The sequence below is a fragment of the Macrobrachium rosenbergii genome, chromosome 47 (genome assembly GCF_040412425.1).
Source record: "Macrobrachium rosenbergii isolate ZJJX-2024 chromosome 47, ASM4041242v1, whole genome shotgun sequence".
Classification (NCBI taxonomy): domain Eukaryota; kingdom Metazoa; phylum Arthropoda; class Malacostraca; order Decapoda; family Palaemonidae; genus Macrobrachium; species Macrobrachium rosenbergii.
In genome coordinates, this window is record NC_089787.1 from 23,485,624 (window position 1) to 23,512,659 (window position 27,036).

At 38.1% G+C, this 27,036-nt stretch overlaps 2 protein-coding genes across 2 annotated transcripts in view; one reads left to right on the forward strand and one right to left on the reverse strand.

Annotated features, from left to right (window-relative positions):
* Positions 1-1,777: 1,777 nt before the first annotated feature.
* Positions 1,778-25,565, reverse strand: LOC136830640 (uncharacterized). The gene is given in 15 exon segments (XM_067090223.1): positions 1,778-2,499; positions 2,903-3,169; positions 3,736-3,951; positions 5,217-5,400; positions 5,817-6,028; positions 6,454-6,600; positions 6,741-6,792; positions 7,267-7,377; positions 8,332-8,426; positions 9,226-9,463; positions 10,538-10,658; positions 11,789-11,876; positions 21,792-22,613; positions 22,616-24,040; positions 25,436-25,565. Coding segments are annotated over 15 exon segments (4,176 nt in total). The 5' UTR covers positions 25,515-25,565; the 3' UTR covers positions 1,778-2,380.
* Positions 13,892-27,036, forward strand: part of LOC136830650 (galactosylgalactosylxylosylprotein 3-beta-glucuronosyltransferase P-like) — a 30,182-nt gene continuing 17,037 nt past the window's right edge. The window contains exon 1 of the mRNA XM_067090249.1: positions 13,892-13,910. The gene's annotated coding sequence lies outside the window, so the exon portion shown is untranslated. The remainder of the gene's footprint in view (positions 13,911-27,036) is intronic.

Consider the following 27,036-nt stretch of genomic DNA (forward strand, 5'->3'; position numbering starts at 1 on the left):
GAAGCAGCGGTGATAAGATAATAAAATACCAGAATGTTGCAACTTATAAAAGTATATATATATATATATATATATATATATATATATATATATATATATATATCTGTCTGTATTGTGTTATTTCATGCATACATCCACTTGGAAATGTTAAGCTTTAGCGCTATATTACTTTATTGTGAGTGATTAAACAACGGTACTAAGTCTAACTGTTGATGTCACCAAAAAGATTATTGCAACTGAGATAATTTGTAAATTATGTTGATGATATTCATTAATATTAATACTGGTAATCTGAAGGTATTTGGTGCAATGCTGCTGAGATCATTATGAAATGGTACTAGCGCTGCTGAGATCATTATGAAATAGTACTACTGCTGCTGAGATCATTATTAAATAGTACTAGAGCTGCTGAGATCATTATTAAATAGTACTAACGCTGCTGAGGTAATTATTAAATAGTACCAGCGCTGCTGAGATCATTATTAAATAGTACTAACGCTGCTGAGGTAATTATTAAATAGTACTAGCGCTGCTGAGATCATTATTGAATAGTACCATCGCTGCTGAGATCATTATTAAATAGTACCAGCGCTGCTGAGATCATTATTAAATAGTACCAGCGCCGCTGAGATCATTATTAAATAGTACCAGCGTTGCTGAGATCATTATTAAATAGCACTAGCACTAAATCATTTGAAGGATTTTTTTAGACAAATAAGCACAGTCAAATTTGAATATAACATGAAATTAAGCAATACTGGCCTAGGCAATGTTTTTCACAAGATCACTAAGAAACCTGTACTCTTCATAAAGTATTGCTGAGACTTATAAGTAATGTCTGTATTCGACTGATATTACTGGAGATATTAAGTTTTGGAGCTAATATTAATATTTATTCATATCAATAGCATTAATATTCATTCATATCAATATTCATAAGTAATGTGTGAGTGAGAGCCATATTAGGAAATAGAATTTCAAGTGAGTATCTGAATGTAAGTGATATATATGTGTCAGCTTAGGAACAGGATTTATGTTAATACATGTTCTTATAGGATTAATAGAGATTTGTTAATCCCTTTGCGGGATTGATAATGATAAGATAGTGTTAGGATTATTCTCAAGTAAAACTTTGAACAAGAATTATATAATTCAGAGTAATAATATTAATAATGAATTATTGATATGTACAGTAATTCGATATTAAGTATGTTTTGAATATAAAATATTTTTCTATGATGGTATGGGAATAAGATCAAAAATCAATATTCATATGTTAATGAAATCAATTGTTTAATGGTACTATGGTACTAATGTCTGCACAGTATTCGTGAGACTGTAGATTTCCATTTAAAGTTTTAAGTTTACTTAAGTCTGCTTAAAAAACTTATAACTGAGCGGCAACTTCATATTGACGTATGTACGAACCTGTTAGTCATTCTGTATTATGCAAATGTCATAGGCATATATAAACTGGAAAACTGCAGTGTCTGCAAAATTTTAGAAATTGAGATATGCCACCTATTGGGCTCGTGAAACACTAATACACACGTTACTGCAGTTTCAGAATGATTCTTCAGTGCTTTATTTAGGGGGTCCCATTTGCAACATCTGCAAAATCTGTAGTAAGACAAGGGAGTATCTACCATACTGCAGTCTTCCATTTTAGGACAGTATAGATCTCAGTGGCTTACAGATGATATCTCTGTATAGCCTGTAACCTTCTCCATATACAGATGATCTATGTGGAAAAAGGAAGGTTAATCAAGTTCCTTCAGAACTAAACAGGTATTTATTTCACACAGTCTAACCGGGCTCGTGTCTAACAGAATTGCAACACCAACATTGCAAACATTGCAAGGCTTTCCAAGCGTGCAATTTCACTCTGACACTACGGAGAAAGTTCGTCTTCTGTACAAAAATGTCAATAAAAAAACATTGTTTTCACAATTCTTCTTTATCATAAAGTTATGAGGTTTAAGTCTAACCTAACATAGCCATCCTCTAGACCTAGGCCTATAGTCTAATTGGTTCACATTATAATTCAGATGTAAACATTGAAACCCAACTGATATGAAACACTCATTAGAAAGCGACTGCCATCTACTGTTTCTTTATTCATTTTTTCATACTACAACACAATGTTTTCGTAACTATATCATAAAGTTATGAGGTTTAAGTCTAGCCTAACTTACAGTTCGGATCTACTTGTACAGTTCCTGTAGACCTACATAGTCTAATTGGTTTACATTATAATTCAGATGTAAACACTGAACCCCAACTGATATGAAACGCTCATTAGAAGGCGACTCTCATCTCCCTTTTCTTTCTTTTATTTTTTATTCCTTAAAGGATCTCTCTGGCTTTAATGTTGCTCCCGTTAACAGGTCGGGAAGTCCTTGGGCTTTGGCGGGAGGTCCTGCTCAGATCCTACTTGAAGGACCAGGCTCATACCTGCCTGGGAGTCGAACAGCACCTGGCTTTCGAGGACCCAGAATCCTGGAGTTGAAAAAGGGAAGAAAAATTATAAAACTATCTTAGTTTGGATAATAATAATAATAATAATAATAATAATAATAATAATAATAATAATAATAATAATAATAATAATAATAATTTTTAAACCCGTTCAAGGCTCTGAAGAGGTTTGTAGAAGCTTACGACTGTTTAGTACTAATTTAGGGTATAGCACTTTATATCCAATGGCAGCGTTTTGTTTTGATTTTACCCATTTTATTATAAGTAAAAGAAACTCGTTTCATTCTCCTAAGCTTCCCGAAGCATTAATTTATATCTGTTTAGGGAGCATGTTTCTTTAGAGCTGCCCTAAACGGCCCTCCCTCCATCTAAAGAAGAAGAACTTCTTTAGACCGAAGTAGTATATTCAGGCTTCGTATCTCACCGTTGTTTTCAGCAGCTATCCTGATGATGGCGTATCCTCCAGCGGGAATGGCCACCGTGTCCTTGACCACAGGACTCTCCAGGTACCTGGTAAGACGCCCTTCCTCGTCGAGGCGTATCGCCTTGTCGCGGGACATTCCCGCCGGGAATGTGATGTTCTCTCCTTCGCGGGGAGTCACTTCCGGCACCGCTTCCGCGTCGGCGTGGGCCAGGACCCAGAATTTGTATCCGTGGAGGTGCACCGGATGTGTGATGTCGGTGCTGTTACCTGGAGGGCGAAGGAAGAGGGATTAAGGATTGGTCTAGGCCTATGGTGGTCGATTTTAAGCTTAAATTTGGGTTCGTAAGCCTTTTGGGAACGAGGTAGGCCTAATCTAGATCTCTATATCACTGCATAGCATTACTAAAAGAACCAGGAATGTCAGGATTTGTAAGACTTTGGGAACCAGATAGGCCTAGTCTAGATTTCTACTATATGGCATCACAAAGAGAACCAGGAATGTCAAGATTTGCAAGCCCTTTGGGAACCATGTAGGCCTAGCCTATGCATCTACTTTATGGCATTAATAAAAGCACCAGGAATGTCAGGATTTGCTTTCCGTTTAGGAATCAGGAATGTCAGGATTTGTAGGCCGTCAGGTAGGCCTAGTCTAGATATCTGCTGTTTTGGTAATAATGTGGGTCTGTTTACATTTAAGGGGAATCTATAAATAGCCAGGAATATATAAATGACTTAGGCCTGTGTGCTCTGAAAGGCCTCATTACCATCTTATGACCTCATTTCTAGGCAGAATCAACAAAAACTAGGCCTAGATTTTAAACAGTTCCTTTTACCTTCTCCAATCAGTACCATATCCACGACAGTTCCAACGTTGACCGTGAGGGCGTGGAGGCACTCACAGAAGTCCTCTGTGCAATGCGCTTGACGGACGCCTTCGGAGCTGCAGTTCTCAGTCTTCAAGGGCTTCTGGTCCACCAGAAGCGGGGTGGAGGTGCCCCTGAAGCTCAGGTTGTTAATCTGGGGCGTCTTGACTCTCTTAGAGGCCTCTTCTGCCGAAGGAGAAGGAGGATTTAGGGCATTTTTAGTGATAGGTTCTAGGTCAACTGGAGGAAGAAGGGTTTAAGGTCATCCTTGGGTAGTAAATTGGCATTTTTAGTGATAGATTCTAGGTTAACTGGAGGAAGAAGGTTCAAGGTCATCCTTGGGTAATAAAGTGGCATTATAGTAATAGGTTCTAGGTCAAGTTCAGGAAGGAGGGTTCAAGGGCATCCTTAAGGGATGAACTGGGGTATTTTAAGTTTGATTTGCAAATGAGAAATTGGTATTTTATGATTTGCAAATGAGAAATTGGTTTAAAGATAAAATTTGGCTAAATGAATGAATAAAGATTAAATATAAGTAAATCTTTTATAGAATAAATACAAAATATATAGAAAATATTTACCTATCTATAAGAAAAAATATCTCAAGAGTGACCAGTAAGGAAAAACACACCACATCTGATGAAAACCCACACGAAAAAACTCACAATAATGAAAAAAAGCACAAAAAACACCAGATAATAGAAAAAAACTCTCACCGTCATTCCCACAACAGTGACCAGTGAAGAAAAACACCAAACCTGGTGAAAACCCACTCAAAAAGAATTTTTTTAAATCACAAAAACACACAAAAAACAGTAAATAATGGAAAAAAACTCTCACCATCATGGATGTTGTAGAACAGGAGAGAATAGATGTTTTTACACCACATCTGGTGAAAACCCCCTCAAAAAAAAACTCACAAAAACGAAAAAAAAACAAATAATAAAAAAAAACTCTCACCATCATAAATGTTGTAGAAAAGGAGAGAATATATGTTTTTACACCACAACTGATGAAAACCCCCTAAAAAAAACTAAAAAACTCACAAAAAAAACACCAAATAATAAAAAAAAAACTCACTATCATAGATGTTATAGAACAGAAGAGAATAGATGTTTTTACACCACATCTGGTGGAAACCCACTAAAAAAAAAACTCACAAAAAAACACCAAATAAAAAAACACCAAAGATGTTGTAGAACAAAGAATAGATGTTTTTACACCACATCTGGTGAAAACCCACTCAAAAAAATTTTTTTAAACTCACCATCACCATCAGATGTTATAGAACAGGAGAGAATAGATGTTTTTACACCACATCTGGTGGAAAAAAACCCAAATAATAAAAAAATTTTTTTTTATATATTTTAAACTCTGGTGAAACAAAAAAAAAAACTCACAAAAAACAAAAAAAAAACTCACAAAAAACACCAAATAAAAAAAACTCTCACCATCATAAATGTTGTAGAACAGGAGCGAATAAATGTTCTCGTTGTGGATTTCCCTCGAAGAAAAAGACAGGTAGAAGGTCATGTCCGCTTTGGGCTTGTTCATCTTCTCGGGGATTGACCCCTGTGACCTGAGACCCGAGACGCACCTTTGACCTGCTGTGCCGCATTTGCCCGTGAAGACTCTCTGCGTGGAAATGGGTATTATTATTATTATTATTATTATTATTATTATTATTATTATTATTATTATTATTATTATTATTATTTTTCATTCAGGACAAAAATCTTACTGAAAATTGTGACACTGCAAATAAATATAATAATAATATGAATAAAATAAAATTATTATTATTATTATTATTATTATTATTACTATTATTATTATTATTATTATTATTATTTGCAGTACTGGTTTCCAGCAAAGAAATTCTGTTTATAAATGAATGATAGTAATTACAATTATTATTATTACTATTATTATTATTGTCACAAACTCACTCTTTGCCCAACAACTGCACAAAAATAAACAACCCCAAAATAAACAACAACAAATAACCAAATCACAACAACAAAAGCACTTTATGAAATTAATCCTCTCACCATTCCGTAAGAATCTGATTCCACCGTCGACGGATCGATTCCGGGCGCCACAGTGGGAATGGGCGTCGCCGTGACGTTCGCCGGAAGGTACTGTAGGCTGGCGAACTGTCGCAGACCCGAGCAGTCGTTTCCGCCCTCGACGCGGATCCAGTACGTGGCGCCCTCCTCGCCTGATTCCCTCTCGGCTGAGAACATGGCGTCGTATCTCTCGCCTGGAATGGGAATGGGAGGAGGAATGGAAGTTGGAGGAGGGTATATTTTCTAGGGGAATGGCTCAAGGAAGCTATGAGCTTACAACTTCATCCCTTGTGAAAATTAAAAACTTACACAAGAAAGGGTTTTAGAAGGTTAACCTGACTGTAGAAGGTTGGAACAGAGTTTTGAGGTCTCATACAAGCTGTAATAGATCACATCAAGGCTTGAAAACTGCTAGAGAAACAGCTGAATGTGTAAATAAATAAATAAACAGATAAACATATTAATAAGTTAATAAATAAATGTACCAAATAGCAAAGAGAACTAGCTATCTCTATGCACATCTTCCAGCTGAAATAAGCTACACCTAGAGATGGCATTACTCAGTTCATTTTTCCACCAAGAGATGGCGCCACTGTTTGTTTACATTCCTCCAACGCACCTGGATAAAGTAGTACAGACGAGGCGTTGACAGGACTGATTGAAGAACCGTCAGCTGACAGCAGCACGAAATCGTGACTGTCTACTGAAACAGTGACTGGACAGTTCGTAGAAGCTGCGTTGATCATTCTGAGACGGTACCTCTTGTCTGTGGCCAAAAAATGAAGAGAAATATATATAAATAAAGCCCTTTCTCACGCTCTCTGCGGGTTGCATATCCATAATGGCGGTTTTGTTAAATTTTTTAATATAAATGCAATTAGTTTACTGAAAGTTTTATCAACTCACTCTTTTCAACCAGGAAGTTGAAATATGGTACTTGAGGTCCAGTGTCGTCGTGCTGATAAAAAATAAATATATATACATTAATATATTCATGAGATATTGATATATGATATATCAAGGTACAGTAGGAAAATATTCACATACTTGATGTCTGGAATAAAGCTTCAATTTCTCCAGTACTTTTACCTTTTTAGATGCTTTTGAATTATCACCTCTACTCATATTTATTCTCGTTAATGGCTATTTTTTGCGAAATGGGAATACGATAATAAAAGAAATAAAAAAAATAATGAAGCAAATATCTCTTACAATCTTTATTATAATTTGTCGTCTGAATCTATCAGTAATATTATGTATAAAAAGATTTTTTTTATTTCATATAGCAGTCCTAACAAGGCATCTAATTACCACAATACTTCCAAAATGAATAATGATTTTAAATAATGAAGAATGGGGTTTAGCAATGAATAATAACGTTAAAAATGAATAATTTCTCACGCTGGATAACACTAACGAAATTCTAACTCACCTTGTGACGTCCCTGACCGTTGATAAGGATAGACTGAGGTTTGGCCTCCTCTCCACTGTTCTGTTGCAGAACGTATTTGTTCTGAGCGGAACTGTGGAACCAATCGTTCACCTGCAAACAGGAGAGTGTATTGAGATCCTACGATCTTGTAAAGGAAGAAGAACGCAAGAGAAAAATCAGATTTTATTCAGGTAACACCCTTTTTGTCTTGTGTACTTTTGGTAGACGATTGAAATTTTTACTTTGATCTGAATTCCGAGATCCTATGGCGTGTGAAGGAAGAAGAATGCGGGAAATAACATCAGATTTTATCCAGATACCTCACGTTTTGTCTTGTGTACTTTGGACTGGAGACTGAGATTTGATATTTACTCTGAATTCTGAGACAGAAATATGTTGGCTTGTGGTTAGTAAACCAGAAATCATTATATTTTCAAGGCATTGGACAATTTCCCGCTATTGGAATCAGTTCCTGAAGCCTTGGTAAGGACAATTGAAGTATATAATCGTCTTATTGTTTTGTGGGACAAGCAGTTGTCAACATGTCTGCCAAGGGAACTTTTTCGTTTTGGGGCGTTTTGTCTTCAAATGCCAAATATTCCACTTCGTTACTTATCTTAGTTGGTTCTTAAGATTCCTTACATTTGTTTTGTTACAAGGATAATTTTGTAAATCGATCTATGTACATAGAACAAGCATGCAAATTGGTTAAGCTTACGTGAGTAGTGGCAATCAAGATGAGGCCATGGGACTCCCTAAATTCAGAGGCCTATACGTGAAAAACTATTATTTTGCCCAGTATACATGGAAAATGGAATTGTATTCTTAGCCTAAACCCTAATATTAGAAGTTCATGAGTCAAATAGATGAAAATTATCTTCAGCAATCGAATAAACAAAGAAAATAGGATAAAGATGACGAGAAACGAAGAATGGATATTGTATGAAAATTACCAAAAAAAAAAAGAACAATTAAAGACAAAGTCTAAGATCCAAAGCGTCCTGGAAGAGGTTTAAAGAAGAGTAAAGAAGCATTTAGATACTGCTGATGCCAAGAAGCCCTTACCAAAAACATGTGTTCGGCCATGCCTTGCATTGGGTCCTTATCCAGGGACTGGTGGACCACAAGGGAGCCGAAGACCCCGTCACCTCTTTCCAGACCTGCAAAGAGAAGGGGAATCAGAGATCAATTTAGTCTTTCCAGGCCTGAGGAGGGGCCTGGAATCAAATGTCAATAAATTTAGTCTTTCCAGGCCTGTGAAGGGAACTGGAATCAGAGGTCAATTTAGTCTTTCCAGGCCTGGGAAGGGAACTGGAATCAAAGGTCAATTTAGTCTTTCCAGGCGTGAGAAGGGAACTGGAATCAGAGGTCAATTTAGTCAGATATGTGAAGGGAACTAGAATCAGAGATTAATTTATTCTTTCTAGACCTGAGCTGGAACGGGAATCAGAGGTCAATTGGCCCTTTCCAGGCCTGAGATGGGAACGGGGATCAGACGAATTCAATCTTTCCAGGCATTAGGAGGGAATTGGAATCAGAAAGAAATTTATTCCTTCCAGACCTGAGAAAGGAACTGGAATCAGAGCTAAATTTAATCTTTCCAGACCTCCAGAGGGAACTGGAATCAGTGATTAATTTAGTCTTTCCAGTCCTGAGCAGGCACTGGAATCAGAGGTCAATTTAGCCTTTCCAGGCCTGAGCAGGAACTGGAATCACTCATCGATTTACTCTTTCCAGATCTGAGCAGGAGCTGGAATCACTCATTAATTTACTCTTTCCAGACCTGAGAAAGGAACTGGAATCAAAGATAAATTTAGTCTTTCCCCAGACTTGAGAATGGAACGGGAATCAGAAATCAATTTAGTCTTTCCAGACCAGAGAAAGGAACTGGAATCATACATCAATTTACTCTAAGGAACTATGTTAATCATTCATAAGTGCCCTTTCCAATAAACTAACCCGTTGTGGCATGCCAAAAGTGCGTTCCAGGATCCGTGGCATCAAAGGAATACCTGAAGCCCGACCCGGGTGGTATGGGGCACTGAGTGACGCCAGGGGCACCGTCCATGAAAGGCGTGGCACGAGCCGTAGGCACTGCTGCTGTAGGACCCAAGGTCAGGCCGTGCCAATGGAGAGAGATGGCTGTTGAAGGCAGGTTGTTGAACACATCTACCAGAACCTTGTCTCCTGCACACACCTGTTATGGAAAATGCAGTTGTTAAATCAGCTGTTTTGAGGTTGTGATTTGTGATAGATTAACTATAGCCAAGACTCTTGTTTATTAGAAGTTAGCTTTTAAACAAATACCTCATGGGAGCCTTGGACCAATCTAATGACCTTATTATTACCTAAATTTTAACATTGTCAGTTTTTCTTCATAGAATTTAACCTTAGGTTGTGTTTTTATGTATATTTATCTTTTGTAGTCTTATTAACTTTTGAATTGTAATTGAAAATTGGTTTAATAAGAACTCCAAGCGTTCTGATTTCCTGTTTTATTCCCTGATTTATAAAAAAATGGGAAACAGGACAAGATTCTCTATAGATTTCATTGTTTACGTAACCTCAGCTAACCAGGAGAGATCGCCAACAGAATGCTCCTGTGTTTCAGTTAAAAATCAGACTCGTTCCCCAACAGAACATTCGCCTGTGTTCCAGTCATAAATCAGGACCTTTCCCCAACAGAACTCACCTCAGTGTCCCAATTATCGTTCCAAACAGAACTCGCATGTGTTCCAGTCATAAATCAGGACCTTTCTCCAACAGAACTCACTTCTGATTCCCACTTATTGTTCCAAACAGAACTCGCCTGTGTTCCAGTCATAAATCAGTATCTTTCCCCAACAGAACTCACCTCTGTGTCCCACTTATTGTTCCAAACAGAACTCGCCTGTGTTCCAGTTATAAATCAGGACCTTTCCCCAACAGAACTCACCTCTGTGTCCCACTTATTGTTCCAAACAGAACTCGCCTGTGTTCCAGTTATAAGTCAGGACCTTTCCCCAACAGAACTCACCTCTGTGTCCCACTTATTGTTTCAAACAGAACTTGTTTCCAGTTATAAATCAGGACCTTTCCTCAACAGAACTCACCTCTGTGTCCCACTTATTGTCCCAAACAACTCGCCTGTATTCCAGTTATAAATCAAGACCTTTCCTCAACAGAACTCACCTCTGTGCCCCACTTATTGTCCCAAACAACTCGCCCGTGTTCCAGTCACAAATAAGGACTTTTCTCCAACAGAACGCACCCGTGTCTGGACAGAACTCACCTGGATCGCCGGTCCTGGAATTGTCTTGTCTGCCGCCACGACCATTCGTCTCTTGCCGTCGGCCACGATACATTCAGGCCTCTCGCAGTCCGTGCTGTTACTTGGGCAGTTGTAGCAAGCTCTGAAGGAGACGCAGAAGTATAAGGTAAATGGGTGTTCTGTAAAAAGTGGTAATCTTAAGGGCTTATACAGAAAGTTTCATGTGTATGTACTTTGATATGACAAGATTAGATGATATTCAGGTTGTCATGTATTGAACCGAAAGTGGCAATTAGGAATAGAAGAAGTAGAGAGAGAGAGAGAGAGAGAGAGAGAGAGAGAGAGAGAGAGAGAGAGAGAGAGAGAGAGAGAGAGAGACGCCACATTATAGGAAAAACCGTTTGAAAAGGGGAAGGCAGTACAAGCAAGAATAGGACCATCCAACACCAATATCTTCTCACTGTGAAGTAGAGAGAGAGAGAGAGAGAGAGAGAGAGAGAGAGAGAGAGAGAGAGAGAGAGAGAGGGGAGGGGGACTATAGCAAAACTTCTTTTGAATAAGGCAAGGTATAGCAAACAAGCATACGACACTCCTACAGCCATTAAGGAACTGACCCCACCAGAATATATTTCGAGAACAATCAGGGTCAGTATACCGTGACCTAGAATTGGCAGGTCATTGCCCAACTAGCCTATCAGTTAATGACCAACAATTTGTGACCAAAATTATGACCCCAAAAAATGTGTCATTCTTTACGTTAAACTCAATTTACATGTAGCATTTTCAAATTCCTTCATTCCCTGCATTGCAAAACTTCCTTAAGTCACAAGAGGCATGAGAAACATTACTAAAGTTGATGAATTATTAAGTAGATAAACAACTTAAATGACAGTTAGACTTATTCATTAAAATTATACCCTTCAGTTTTATGTGGTTCACCAGTACATGCCCCTCCAAACCATGCCCACATAAATACCCAGCTCTGCTTTTGGGCAATTACTTTGCAATTGACTGAAGTTGGCCAATCCGTCTTCGTCAGGGTTCCTTCCCGAAATCTGGTCTGTCAGTTTGGGTATGCCGGGTCCTGGGTACCCGTGAGGTCCAGTCTTGTATGGGGGAAGGGGGCCAGGGGTGGTGGGGTATGGAGGGGTAGGCCTATGAAAATTTCGACAGAGGTTCTGACTGGATACCTTACAAGAAAAAAGGGGATGGGGGCAGAGAAGATTTGTATGGTACTATTCTCCAGCTTCTCCTTCCCTTCATTAGGCCTACCTGGACATGGTTTGGTACAGGTGAATCTCCATGCTGAACTGGCAGACTCGTTTGTCGGTCTCGTTGCAAGGTCTGTGGCAGAACTCTCCTGTGGGAGACAAGAAGAAGAAGAAGATTGAATAAACAAACACTTACATATATAATCTTTCTCATTCTCCCTTTTCTCTTTATTACCAAAGCATGAAACTCCGTCTGCGCGGCAATATATCTGACTTATATAATTCTCCCAGACTCCTCCCAACGCTGCATTAGTTGGTAATTACTCTCTCTCTCTCTCTCTCTCTCTCTCTCTCTCTCTCTCTCTCTCTCTCTCTCTCTCTCTCTCTCTCTTTTCAGTGTTCTTGTATGCGAGCGAGGAATGTGTTCCCATTGGGGCAATTGCCAATTAACTTATCTCGACCATATACGCACAAGGGGTGACCTTGAAGAGTACGGGATGAAGTGCAAAGGGTCTTCTTCTTTTCGTCTCTTTGGCGCTGATGGGACTCGGTCTAACTGCCTTTTTTTATTTATTTATATCTCGATTTACTTTCTTATTTCCTCCTAGTTCTTCCTGTTGTGATAATTATGGTCAGTTCTATTTCATTTAGGTATTTTATGGGCCTAGGGTTTTGTGGTACTGCCTCGTTCACTAGTCAGTCAAATACTCTGGTTTGCTTGCTAGCCAGTTAAGTCTACAGCCCCTTTTTATGTTTTTTTTATGAACTAAAATATTTATAAGACAATTATTACCTCCGGCTCATTAAGATTTATTTGACGTGCTTCTTCTTCGCTTTGCTAAGTAAGATTTCACCCCCGTCGAAGTCATCAGTGCTTCGTACTAAATCAGATCCTTTTAACCTAGACCTAACTATCGTTCGTATTATAAATTCCTTATATTCCAAGAGAAAAACGCTTTGTATATGTGATACATTTAATAAAATCAAAAGTAAACTCGCTTAAATTCGAAGAAGCGTTAAATGAAAACTCAAAATATATATTTTAGTACTAAGCATATCCTTGCAACCTAGAAAATCCTAATCTATGGATCGAAAAAGTATCGATTGTTATAAACCATATCTTCATTTTCCAACATAAAAATGTTTCATTTATACGACTACTCTTGTCAAAATAAAAGTAAATTTACTTAGATACTAAATAATATTAACTGGTAATCCAAAATCACATAAAAAAACGTAAATATGACTAAATATTTTAACCTAGAACATCGTTTTTCTAGCGACGCAAAATACGACTAGGTGATATTCGAGTCTTCCTAAGGAGATTGGATCCATCCTGGGTTGATTGGTCAATCATTGATTCGCTTTGAAGGGAGGTTGATTGACTGATTGAATGAGTTTGAATGTGTTGGTTCACTGATGGTTTAGACTTTAGAGTACTCTGGCGAGTTATGGAAGGGGTAACTTCGAAAACTGCTTGTAAGTGAATTGGATCTTAAGAAACTTCTGTGGCTCAGAAATTTGAAGCACTTTTGGACCATGATAGGATCAGAAAGTACCAAAAATGTCCGTGTATCATTGCACTGCTAAAATAAGCGTTTGAGCTACGGTCCAGCTAAAACCGTTGGATGGGTTGCATTCAAATTTCTTGGCGACACGCCGTTATTAGTTACGTAACTGTGGCGAAATTTGGGCAGAAACATACGTAGAGTTTCTCAGATTTGTTTTTCCCTGTGAGGAGACTAAGTATAGAGCGTTTCTCTCCACTTAAATATGTAATCAGTCCATTAGTAACTGGATATACAGAGAGAGAGAGAGAGAGAGAGAGAGAGAGAGAGAGAGAGAGAGAGAGAGAGAGAGAGATTATAATGAAACAGAGAGAGAGGAACGAAGCACACACACGTACGCACCAACAAAGAGATTAGCCTATCCTTTAGTAACTGGAGAGAGAAGCACATACACACACGCACAAAAAAACACAGAGGTTAGCCAACCCATTATCCAATTGAACTTTATGAGCCATTTAAATAAGGGTAACGTGACTTGTGACAGAGAGAGAAAGAGAAAGAGAGACGCACAACTTGCCCTAGATTAATCATACCGAAGAGAGAGAAGAAGAAGCGCAACGCCATCTCTCGGATGTAAACAAAACATTCGAGCGGGTTAGAAGCCGAGTTCCCGAGGTGAATAAGTTCATTATTCTTTCGTTTGGTTTGTCTCTTGTTTTCTTGATCTGTGGTTTTATTTTGCGTATGTTTCATCGATGATCCTTTATTGTTGTATTATAGGTTTATTAGGGCCGGAAATGATAACAGATTTCTGAAGAAGAGAAGTTTAGTGAGTGCGTGTGTCTGATGATGATATATACGTCTTGCAACCGAATGACAAACACGAATTATTATTATTATTATTATTATTATTATTATTATTATTACATTATTATTATTATTGTTAGTCGTTTCTCTTATAGTTTAGTTGGTCTTATTCGTGTAATATTGCTAAATTTCCAAATTTTTTTCATAAATAAAAAAAGTAATTTATAGAACGAATATTGAGAATGGTTATACACACACACACACACATATATATATATATATATATATATATATATATATATATATATATATATATATATATATATATATATACGTGTGTGTGTATTTAATGTCTATATATATGTATGTATATATATAGACATTAAATACACACACACATATATATAAATATATATATATATATATATATATATATATATATATATATATATATATATATATATATATATATATATATATAATATATGTATATATATATATATATATATATATATATATATATATATATATATAAAAATGTGTGTGTGTGTGTGTGTGTGTGTGTGTGTGTGTGTTGTGTTATGGCTCTACTCTGAGTGGCTGGCTACACCATATTTTGTGTCACAGGACTTTTTGTTCAAAGTTCTAAAAGTGTTTGTGATAAAAGTGGGTCTGCATTTCATAAGACGAGGTCAGAATTGATAGGAGGAACTTAAGAAGAGGTAATCTTTCTCGATGAGTGTTTCGGGTTATCGGATGAGAATCACCACTTTTTTTTTTTTTTTTTTTTTTATCTTTAATACGGCGATCTATTGAGCTATCTTCCTTTTTTTCGTGGAAACTGCGTGATTTATCATTCAAAATGTCTTCTCATAGCTCAATTATTACATTCTAGTTTTAACTTTTGAGGCTTTATGTACGTCTCTCTCTCTCTCTCTCTCTCTCTCTCTCTCTCTCTCTCTCTCTCTCTCTCTCTCTCTCTCTCTCGTCCATGCAGATAAATTGTCACTAAATAATTTGGGTTTGGGACTCAGATTCTTGGAAACAAACGCAAGAAGAATGACGGCATGACGCAAGTCTCAAGTGTTATGTTTTGGTCCTGTTGATAATTCCTCTTCTTTCATTTTTCTTCATGTTTGGAGATTTCAAGGACAGGCGCATAAATACAATTAAATTAATTGTATTTATAATAATAAGGAAATCAAAAGACCGACCCTATCTTACCAACACATTCAGTAAATTGTATTTATGCGTCTGCCCTTGAAATCTCCAAACACGAAGAAAAGTGAAAGAAGAAGAATTATAACAGATCCAAGACAAAACACTTGAGACATGCGTCATGCCGTCCTTCTTCTTGCGTTTGTTTCCAAGAATCTGAGTCCCAAACCCCAAATTGTCTGGTGACAATTTATCTGAATGGACGAGAGAGAGAGAGAGAGAGAGAGAGAGAGAGAAGACGAGGTAGAGAGAGAGAGACGTATATAAAGCCTCAAAAGTTAAAACTAGAATGTAATTGAGCTAGGAGGAAGACATTTTGAATGATAACATCACTCAGTTTCCACGAAAGAAAGGGAGATAACTCAATAGATCGCCACATTAAAGATAATCCAAAAAAAAGCAACAACAACAAAAAGTGGTGATTCTCATCCGATAACCTGAAGACTTATCGAGAAACATTACCCCTTCTTACACAAACACTTTTCGCACTTTGAATAAAAAGTCCTGTGACCCGAAATACGGTGTAGTCAGCTACTCGTGGTAGGGCCAACCGTGAGTGTCTACACCGTATTTCGTGTCACAGTACTTTTTAGTTACAGTTCTTAAAGTGTTGGTGATTACAAGGAAGTCTGCATTTCACAAGACGATGAGTGTTCGGTCATGGGATGAGAACCACCATTTTTTTTTTTTTTTTTTTGCTTGTCCTTGTGTTAGACCTAATTTGGCGATTTCACTGAGTTGTCTTTCTGTGTTTCGTGGAAAGTGAGTAATATCACTCAAGACTGACTAATCATAGCTCAGTTAAATTGCAGTTTTAACTTTTTAGGTTTTATTGTCCACTCTCTCTCTCTCTCTCTCTCTCTCTCTCTCTCTCTCTCTCTCTCTCTCTCTCTCTGTCGTCCATTCAAATAAATTGTTGCCAATGCTTACGGCGCCATCTGGGCGGAGAAGGGGCATTTTTCCTTGCATCGTCGTCGAGAGAGAGAGAGAGAGAGAGAGAGGGATTATACAACTAGCTAAACTTAAGCTTACTTTTTATCACTGCGTTACTGAGCTTCTCAGACGCTTATATTCATTCATTTGTCTTCGTAACCAGTTTGCTATTTATAGTTGTTTCAGTGTCTTCTTGTCGCTAGGGAATCATTCGCGAATTTGTGTGCATGCTGTTACGACAATTTGTCTTGCTTGAAGTTGTTTTTCTATGTAATTCTATGTTCTTTTCTGTTGTGTATGTTCTCCTAGATTCTGTAAACCCTTTTCTATATCTGCCGCGGAATTCTATATTCCTTCCTATTGTCTATAATCTTCTAGATTCAATAAACCCTTTTCTATAACTGCCCTTTAATTCTATATTCCTTCCATTTGTCTTTAATCTTCTAGATTCTATATATATTTTCTCTATAACTGCCGTGGAATTCTACCTTCCTTTCTATTGTCTATAATCTTCTAGACTCTGTATATCTTTTTCTATAACTGCCGTTGAATTCTATCTTCCTTTCTATTGTCTATAACCTTCTAGCTTCTATATATCTTTTTCTATAACTGCTGTGGAATGCCATCTTCCTCTCTATTGTCTGTTTCTATAAACCCTTTTCTATAACATTCTCTCACCATGGGTTGAAATAAACAGGATATGAGCCTATTTCAGTTAATTATTTTAAAGAAATCATCATAAGACGGCGTTGCAAAGACTACGGTCATTAAGCAGCTTCACTAGTTGCTGAAGAGAGCCATAAACCTCCTTCAGGGTCTATAGAGACTAGAGAAACCTATAAACCGCCTCTAGGTAAACGAAGGACTATAGAGACCAGTAAAACTGGTAATTATGTTCAGCCAAAGCAAAACCCACCATGACCTTATCCAAATTATTAGCGATGCATCGTGCCTATGGCAACCAGACGCCGTCTGACGAGCGGAGTACCCTAGGAGAGTATGTTGCACTTGTGACTATAAATATATATAAAAAAATATACATAAAAAGGAGAGGGAAGTAATTGACTTAATTTTATTTATGGCATTTTAATGTGTTAGATGATGATATAACATGGAGAGAGAGAGAGATGGTTGTTGAGAGAGAAATATTTAGAGGAGGAGAGGAGAGAGTCTTGTAGCTTTTATTAGGTTGCTGAAAAACATTATTGAGAGAGAGAGAGAGAGAGAGAGAGAGAGTCTTGTAATGCTTATATGGTTGTAGACGAACAATATTTTGAGAGAGAGAGAGAGAGGATTGAAAAATCTAATACCAAGCATCTGACCAGGAGGCAGTAGTCAAGGGCATTCAAAACATCACTTACGAAGAAAATCATCAGAGCAGCTTGACTCTCGAGTTCACAATCTGCTTCTAAAAGTCCCACGATTTTAAGGCGAATGAAATATGTCTCTCTCTCTCTCTCTCTCTCTCTCTCTCTCTCTCTCTCTCTCTCTCTCTCTCTCTCTCTCTCTCTCTCTCATATGAGAAACAAACAAATATTAAACGCGTTTGTATCTCCGTCACCCACCCAGTCATTAATGTTAATAAAGGCTTCCTCTTACTTCAAGATGTTGGCATTCTCTCTCTCTCTCTCTCTCTCTCTCTCTCTCTCTCTCTCTCTCTCTCTCTCTCCATTTATCTATCTATCTTTTCAATCATTCCTTCAGTTTATTTACTTCTCTCTCTCTCTCTCTCTCTCTCTCTCTCTCTCTCTCTCTCTCTCTCTCTCTCTCTCTCTCTCTTTCAATCAATCCTTCAGTTTATTTATTTTTATCTTTCTCTCTCTCTCTCTCTCTCTCTCTCTCTCTCTCTCTCTCTCTCTCTCTCTCTCTCTCTCTCTCTCTCTTTTTAAAACTTCACTGATTTATAACACACAACACTCTTACTCTCACTTTTTTCTTTTGGCATAAATTGGACTCATGCCCCACTCGCGGATCGATCCCAGGGCCCATCCAGTTGTCACATCAATGAGAATACCCTTTCCAGTTTTCAGTAAATATTTTGGGATGAGAATGCTGGCCACATCGTCGGCCCAGTGCGTGCTAAAAGGGCCTATATCCATGCCAATAGCGTCTAGCTTGTCTGTGCTGTAACTTGGCCACTTGTCAGTGCTGTAATTGCTGTAATATTTGCTGTTTTTGCTGTTGTTGTTGTTTACAAAATGAAGGCTTACATTATATATATATGCCAATAGCGTCAAGCTTGTCTCCGCTGTAATTTGTCAACTTATCTCTGCTGTAATTGCTGTAACTTTCGTAATTTATGTTGTTGTTGTTGTTTATCTCTGCTGTAATTGCTGTATTTGCTGTTGTTGCTGCTGTTTACAGAATGGAGGAGAGGGCTGTAACTCTCTATCCTAATTCTTGAGACTCGCTTTTTCTCCTCGAGAGCCTAATTTCCCTTTTTAACGTCTTCATTAAACAAATTTATTGACATTTACAACTAAGCCTTTCTCATTGAGAGCGTCTAACTCCCAATATTCTCTTCCCGGGCATGAAATTGTGTATGTTTGTGTAGTCGTCCGTGTATTCTCTTCCTGCGTGTGAAATTGTGTATGTTTGTGAGTTTATCTACGTGTATTTAGATTCACAAGTGGCGGGAAGGGGCCTGTTTATAAGTGTGTATATTTTCATTTATGAATATTTTATCTTCTGGTTGTATGACAGCGGTCCTCCCATCATTGGTGTGTGTTTGTGTGTGTGTTTGTGTGTGTATACATTTATGTATATATGTATGTATGTTTGTACTTTATACATACATATATATATATATATATATATATATATATATATATATATATATATATATATATATATATATATATATATATATATATATATATATACAGGCTACACATATATAACTCTAGCATAAACATAACAAAATGGAATAAGTCAGCAAGAGAGAGTAAAGATTATAACAAGGGAAAATCAGAAAACCAAAGTAAACGCACAACTAAATAAAAATATATGAATAAAATAAACAAATAAACAAAGTATCTCGCCATGAGATCCACATGAACGGAATTCGAGTCACACTCCAAACTGCAATTCTCCAATTGGAGGGTGAGGTCAGCGTTCAATTGGGAAGGCCGCTTGGAATCGAGGAGTTAAAAATGACTTTTATTTATTATTCATTATTATATATTATTTTTATTTTATTATTATTATTATTATTATTATTATTATTATTATTATTATTATTATTATTATTATTATTATTATTATTATTCAGGAAATTAAATCCTATATGTCATTATTATTATTATTATTATTATTATTATTATTATTATTATTATTATTATTATTATTATTATTATTATTATTCAGGAAATGAAATCCTATATGTCATTATTATTATTATTATTATTATTATTATTATTATTATTATTATTATTATTATTATTATTATGCATAGGGAACAAGCCCACCACAGGAGCCACTGACTTGGAATATTCCAAAGAATATTATACTGTCCATTTGAAAGAACCAACAGAAGAAGGTAATAGGAAATACAGAAAGCAGAGATCAGCTATTAGAAAAGATGAAAAAGATAAATTAATAAATCAATGAATAAAAAGATAAAAATGAAAAAAAATTATAAAGTACACCTTAGTTATTCCCTTAAAACACGCGTGAGCACAGAGCCATCTAGTGAGTGATTTGGTCCCTAAATCTATTGTCTTTAGTAGTATCACCTTCCCGGCCAATTTGATGATCCTTGGAGCTCTTTAGCTGAGAATCACAGACTCACATTTTGTTTTATAATTAAGTGATTCTTTTTATTTTTGTTATTATGTTTAGTGCGGTTTATCGTTCTCTATAGAGGCAAGTGGTTTAAAATTGTTTTTCTTAAATTACGTTTTTCTGTTGGTATAATTCGGATATTTTTTGGATAATTTTTTTTTTTGCAAGTTGTTTGGGTAATTAGATATGGTTAATGTGAGTGTTTTTTTATATTTTTCTTTTGTTTTTTGTTGTGTGTTGGGATAGGCTAAGCACATGGTTCGTATACCATATATATAATATATATATATATATATATATATATATATATATATATATATATATATATATACTGTATATATATACATATATATATAATATATACATAATATGTATATATGTGTATATATATATATATATACTAATATGTTATATATACATATATAGATATATATCTATATATACATATATATATATATATATATATATATATATATATATATATATATATATATATATATATATGGTACAAAATATAAAATATAAAATATATATACACATACATACATAAATAAACCAGTGTGTAACAATAACCAAACCTACCCACTATAAAAATAATAAAAAAAAATAAAGTTGCTTAACAAAAGTAGAACCACAAAGTCAGTGCCCAGCCTCTTACTGGCCCTCTGAAGGTCATTTTACTGAAGGCAATCATGTACATGCATATCCCCTCCCCCTCCCCGCCTCTCCTCCCCTCAGCCAACCCCTGACACACTGGGGGACACGCCCCCCAACCCCCAAAACCTTCCCAGGACTCCCCCTGAAAATTATCCAGCGCCCAATTCGTTCTGCCCCAGTGGCATCGTTTGCGGGAATTTATTTCCTCTGATTATTACTTATTTATACTATTAATATGCCTAAATATACACAGTCAGTCATATGTCTAGATATGCACATGTACGGCATACGATTTGAACACGTTTTTCTTGGCAGGTTTTGGCACGTATGTTATTGTATATGTCGGTAAAAGTACAAAACAAAATCTTTTTTACCTGCATTAACATACGCACAAATACACCTGCATACCTTAGCATGTATGTATGCATATGTCAGCACAATTAGAATTTTAAGAATATACTTAATCTGATATATTTTCGAAGTTATCATTCCATTTTCCCATCTCGCAGTCTTCATTAAGCTTGTGCGAATGTGTCATCGTTAAATTGTTACTTTTCCTCGGCTAATTTCAAAATGATTCGTCACCATTAACGTGAGAATACCGTATAAGCCTCTTGTGAAGTGTCTAAACCTTTTGCTTTGCGTTCATTCACCTCGCAATTGGAATTAACAAAGGTTTTAATTAACAAGAACAATTTTCAGCCATTTGTTAAGTGTACGCATGAACAAGTCAATTTATGATGCCTTTTCACGTTCAGATTAAGTACTAGTGCTTCTAGAAATCTTTGAATTGCAAGCTTAAGCAGTTTGTTGCTAACAATATCAGAAGTTGAAGCTAACGAAGAGATACACAACATATTTTATGCTTCCAAATCTAAACTTTAGACTAAAAGAACTAGACATCCATTGGCCTAAGTCTGATAGGTGTCTAATTACCCTTTAATCCCCTTCCCAGCTGAGGTAGAACGTTACACAAACTAGCAAGCAAGATTTCAATCAAAAGAAATTCTAGACTAAAAGAACTGGATATCTATTGTCCTAGGTTTAACGGGTGGAAATTTATCCTTTGATATCCTCCCCAGCTGAGGTAGAACACTACACAAACTAGCAAGCAAGATTTCAAGAACTAGAGGACGGCTTCAGACAGCCAGGACTCACCTAGGGTTATGTTGTCCTCCTCCTTTCCTGAAGGCGGCCTGTCACTGTGATAGACTGTGCGATGTCTCCACCGACTGCCTCCGTACACCCGATGTTGGTGGTACCGGTGGACGAATTTCCCGATCATGTAGTCATCTAACTCGATGCCCATTTTGTACATGAAATAGGCCTTAGCAGCCTCTGCGCCAAACTTGAGAGCGTACTTCGCGATCTTGATCTTGACGTAAGCACCCAGGATCTTCTTGGCCGTCTTGCCCACAGCTAAGCCCCCGAGACCAGCCCCAACAAGCCCAGCACCTTTGTAACCCCCGTAGCCCATTCCGTGGTGACCAAAGGGTGACATGAACTTATTCTTCTTGTGGGCTTTGTGAGCTATAACCCCGGTGGCTACTTTCTTGATGACGTCCTTCACCTTGTCCTTCTTCGTCTTCTTCTTCAGGGGCTTCGCGAACCCTCCTACGGGGTAGTGACTGCCGGCAAAGGCACCCGCAGCAAATCCTCCTGTTGCGAACCCAGATCGGCCGAATCCTCCGCTTGGGAAGCCACCGAATGAGTGTTTACTAGCTGGAAATCCGCCAAATGAAGAACTACCTGTGGAGTATCCGTGAAACCCACCATAAGGCTGATACCCTGAATATCCTCCTCCGTAGGGTTGGCTGTGTGAAGGATACCCTCCAAATGGTTGGTTGCTACTCCCAAAGGGCCTTGAGCCTGTGGGATATCCAGGATATCCAGCGACAGGCTGTGTGTGTGTAGGATAAGACCCTCCAGCATGTGTGCCAGTTGGGTATCCTCCGACTGGTCGTGTCCCTGAGGGGTAACCCCAACAGGGTTTGTTCCAGTAGGATACCCTCCAACAGGCTGTGTACCAGTTGGATATCCACCAGCAGGCCTTGTACCAGAAGGATAGCCTCCAACTGGGTTTGTCCCAGTGGGATATCCCCCAGCAGAACCTGTTCCACTAGGATAGCCTCCAACAGGGTTTGTACCAGTAGGATATCCACCAACTGGCCTTGTACCAGAAGGATAGCCTCCAACGGGGTTTGTGCCAGTAGGATAGCCTCCAGCAGAACCTGTTCCACTAGGATAGCCTCCAACAGAACCTGTTCCACCAGGATATCCCCCAGCAGAACCTGTTCCACTAGGATAGCCTCCAACAGAACCTGTTCCACCAGGATATCCCCCAGCAGAACCTGTTCCACTAGGATAGCCTCCAACAGAACCTGTTCCACTAGGATAGCCTCCAACAGAACCTGTTCCACCAGGATATCCCCCAGCAGAACCTGTTCCACTAGGATAGCCTCCAACAGAACCTGTTCCACCAGGATATCCCCCAGCAGAACCTGTTCCACCAGGATAGCCTCCAGCAGAACCTGTTCCACCAGGATAGCCTCCAGCAGAACCTGTTCCACTAGGATAGCCCCCAGCAGAACCTGTTCCACCAGGATAGCCTCCGGAAGGTTGAGATCCAGTAGGGTATCCTGATCCAGGTTGCTTGGGATAAGAGCTACCCGAACTTACGCCAGTACCCGCTCCGGTTGCTATGCCTGTTCCAGTCGATGGCTTGCTTCCAGACGATCCCGTGTTCCATCCGTAAGAAGATCCACTGCTGCTGGAAGACGACCCGCTGCTGCTTGAAGAGGAGGACCCACTGCTTCCTGGGGAGGTGTACCTAGTGCCACTACTACTGCTGCTACTGCTACTGCTGCCTCTGCTGCTTGAGGAACTGCTGCTGCTACCACTGCTACTGCTACTGCTGCTTCGCCTCCGTGAGAGCCAAGAACTGCCACTAGAACTGCTTCTGCTGCTTCCTCTTGAGCTGGACCTCTTGGGAGACCGTTTCAGCCGTTTCCCGTTTTCTTCTTCCCCAAACAAAGAAGACGGTAGAAACTGCTCGTGACACTGCGAACCCACGCACTCTTTTCCGACGCCAGCGGAGCCTTCTGCGACAGAAGAAGTAGCAGCTTCCATCCTCTTCCGATAGTCCTTCTTCATCGCGTCGACGATCTCCAGGAACACCTCATCTTCGTCCTCCTCGATCTCGTCTATCTCATTCGAGAGTGACTCCATCAGAGCGAGGAGCTCCTTCACTTGTCTGTAGTGGTCCACTTCGTCTCGTTCCAGGAAGAGAAGCTCGTCCAGCAGAGCTGAACTTGACTCTTCTTCTTCATCTTCGTCGAGTTCTAAGTCGTAGGACTGGTCTGGTGAGAAGTCAGTTTCAGGCAGGGTGATTTTGGGGTGGCCAGTATCTGAAATAGAATTATGTCCGTTAGTTACTGATCAAGAACCAGGAGTAGAATTTGGTCTACAGCTACTGATCAAGATCCAGGAACAGAATTTGCTCTATAGCTACCGATTAAGATCCAGGAACAGAATTTGGTCTATAGCTACTGATCAAGATCCAGGAATAGAATTTGGTCTATTAGCTACTGATCAAGATCCAGGAACAGAATTTGCTTTATAGCTACTGATCAAGATACAGGAATAGAATTTGGTCTATTAGCTACTGATCAAGATCCAGGAACAGAATTTGCTGTATAAGCTGCTGATCAAGATCCAGGAATAGAATTTGGTCTATTAGCTACTGATCAAGAGCCAGAAACTGAATGGGGTCTATTAACCACTGATCAAGAGCCAGAAATAGAGTTATGCCTATTAGCTACTAATCAAGAGTCAATGTTGCTCTTCTGTCTCAAATTTACTGAAGGCAGTAAATATATCTCATCAGACTTCAGACCTTCCTGTATTATATATTCAAAAGTACACTTCTGTGCAAATTTTTTCTGGGAATTTATTTAAAGAAAAGCTTATAGTTAATAACTTAAAAATATCAGTTACAATTTTTCACCAAAAATGACGACTGAAGAAATGAGAAACTGAATAATGGCATTGCTGTCAAAAGCAGGAAGTTCATTGTTAATCCAAATTCCCCAGACTGAGAAAACACAGGTCAATAATATTTTCAGAGACATAGTCGTTGCCTAATCGTTGTTTTGAAATGTCTGGGTCATAAAACAACACCATTCCTTTGTTTACAAAACATAAACGAAAAGGTTTCACCAAGAAAAAAGTCAAAACAGAGTCACTCCATCAACGTTTACTTGAGAAATGCACAAAAATTTTAAGAAAAAATTTACAAAACTTTCAACAAATGCATAAAGCTTTCAAGAAATGCATCAAATTTCCAATAAATTCAAAAAACTTTCAAGAAAATGCCCAAAACTTTAAAGATATGCATACAATTTTAAAGTAAATACACAAAAGTTTCAAGAAATACACAAAACATTGAAGAAAAGCACAAAACTTTCAAGAAGAAATGCACAAAGCTTTCAAGCAATGCACAAAACCTTCAAGAAAATGCACAAAATTTTCTAGAAAATGCACATAACTGTCAAGAAGAAATGCAAAAAACCTTTCAAGAAGAAATGCACAAAACTTTCAAGAAATGCATAAAAATTTTCAAGGAAATGAACAAAACTTTCAAGATATGCATAAAACTCTCAAGAAAATGCAATGCACAAAACTTCCAAGACGAAATGCACAAAACTTCCAAAAAAGTGCACAAAGCTTTAAAGAAATGCACAAAACATTAAGAAATACACAACACTTTCAAGAAGAAATGCAACCGACACGTGACCACTCGCCTTCGGACGCGTATCCATACGCGTAGCAGACGAGAAAAGCTAAAAAGATCGGCAGGAGTAGTCGCTGAAGACGACCCATCCTTCCACGACGGAGTCTTGTCCCTCACTAACTCACGGACTTCAAACAACTACAGTAATATAAAGGTCTTGAACTTGTCACACAAGGCACGTGAAGGGAAGGCGGTTGCCAGTTGCATTGTTTTTAGTCTGGCTTTTTGTTCTCTTGTGGGCTATGGTGGCTATGGTTTCCGATGGAGAGAGAGAGAGAGAGAGAGAGAGAGTGACAGTAACATGTTCATTGATAAATTTGCAGAGGAAATTTAAACAGTTTTCTTTGATAATTAGTAGGGAGAGAGATGGGGGGAGGAGGAATGGGGAGATAGAAAGGGAGAGAGAGAGAGAGTGAGAGAGAGAGAGAGAAAGGAGGAATGAGAGGCAAAAAGAGAGAGAGAGAGGAGGAATGACAGAGAGAGAGAGAGAGAGAGAGAGAGGAGGAATGAGAAAGAGAGAGAGAGGAGGAGTGAAGAGAGATAGACAGAGAGAGGAGGAGTGAAGAGAGATAGACAGAGAAAGGAGGAATTAAAGTGAGAGAGAGAGAGAGAAAGGAGGAATGAGAGACAAAAAGAGAGAGAGAGAGAGGAAGAATGACAGAGAGAGAGAGAGAGAGAGAGGAGAAATAAGAAAGAGAGAGAGACGTGGAGTGAGAGAGAGATAGACAGAGAAAGGAGGAATTAGAGAGAGAGCGAGAAAAAGAGAAAGGAGGAATGAGGGGCAAAAAGAGAGAAAGAGAGAGAGAGAGAAGGAATGAGAGAGAGAGGAGGAATGAGAGGCAAAACGAGAGAGAGGGAGCTCCCGTAAATTATCCATTAAACTGTAAAGAATAGTATTAGAATAGCATCATCCCCATAACCCCATTTTCTATAGAGGCATCGAATCACGTTTTCTGTTCGTATTTTTTAAAAAAATCGTGATGAATTTATGACTCAATTTAGCCCCACTGACGTCTAACTCTATAAATGTATGTGCAAGACCCGTAGAGTTTATCATAAGTTCCTTTTGTTTGTTTGTTTGAAAAAAAAAAAAATAGTATATCTTAGTTAAACCAGACCACTGAGCTGATTAACAGCTCTCCTAGGGCTGGCCCGAAGGATTAGATTTATTTTACGTGGCTAAGAACCAACTGGTTACCTAGCAACTGGACCTACAGCTTATTGTGGAATCCGAACCACATTATGACCAGAAATGAATTTCAATCACCAGAAATAAATTCCTCTAATTCTTCATTTCCCGGTCGGAGAGTCGAACGCGGGGCCAACAGCGTGCTAGCCGAGAGCTCTACCCACCCCTCCAATGTTTGTTTGTTTGAGAGAGAGAGAGAGAGAGAGAGAGAGAGAGAGAGAGAGAGAGAATGTTGTTTGTGATATTTCTTTAAAAATATTTTTAAGCCTTTCCTTATGACAGAAAGGTAACAGATTATAAAATTACCGATGAATTCTCTCTCTCTCTCTTTCTCTCTCTCTCTAACAATAAATAATAAAAGTGCATACACACACAAATACACACACATACACACACACACAAGCACACATTAATCCATGGTG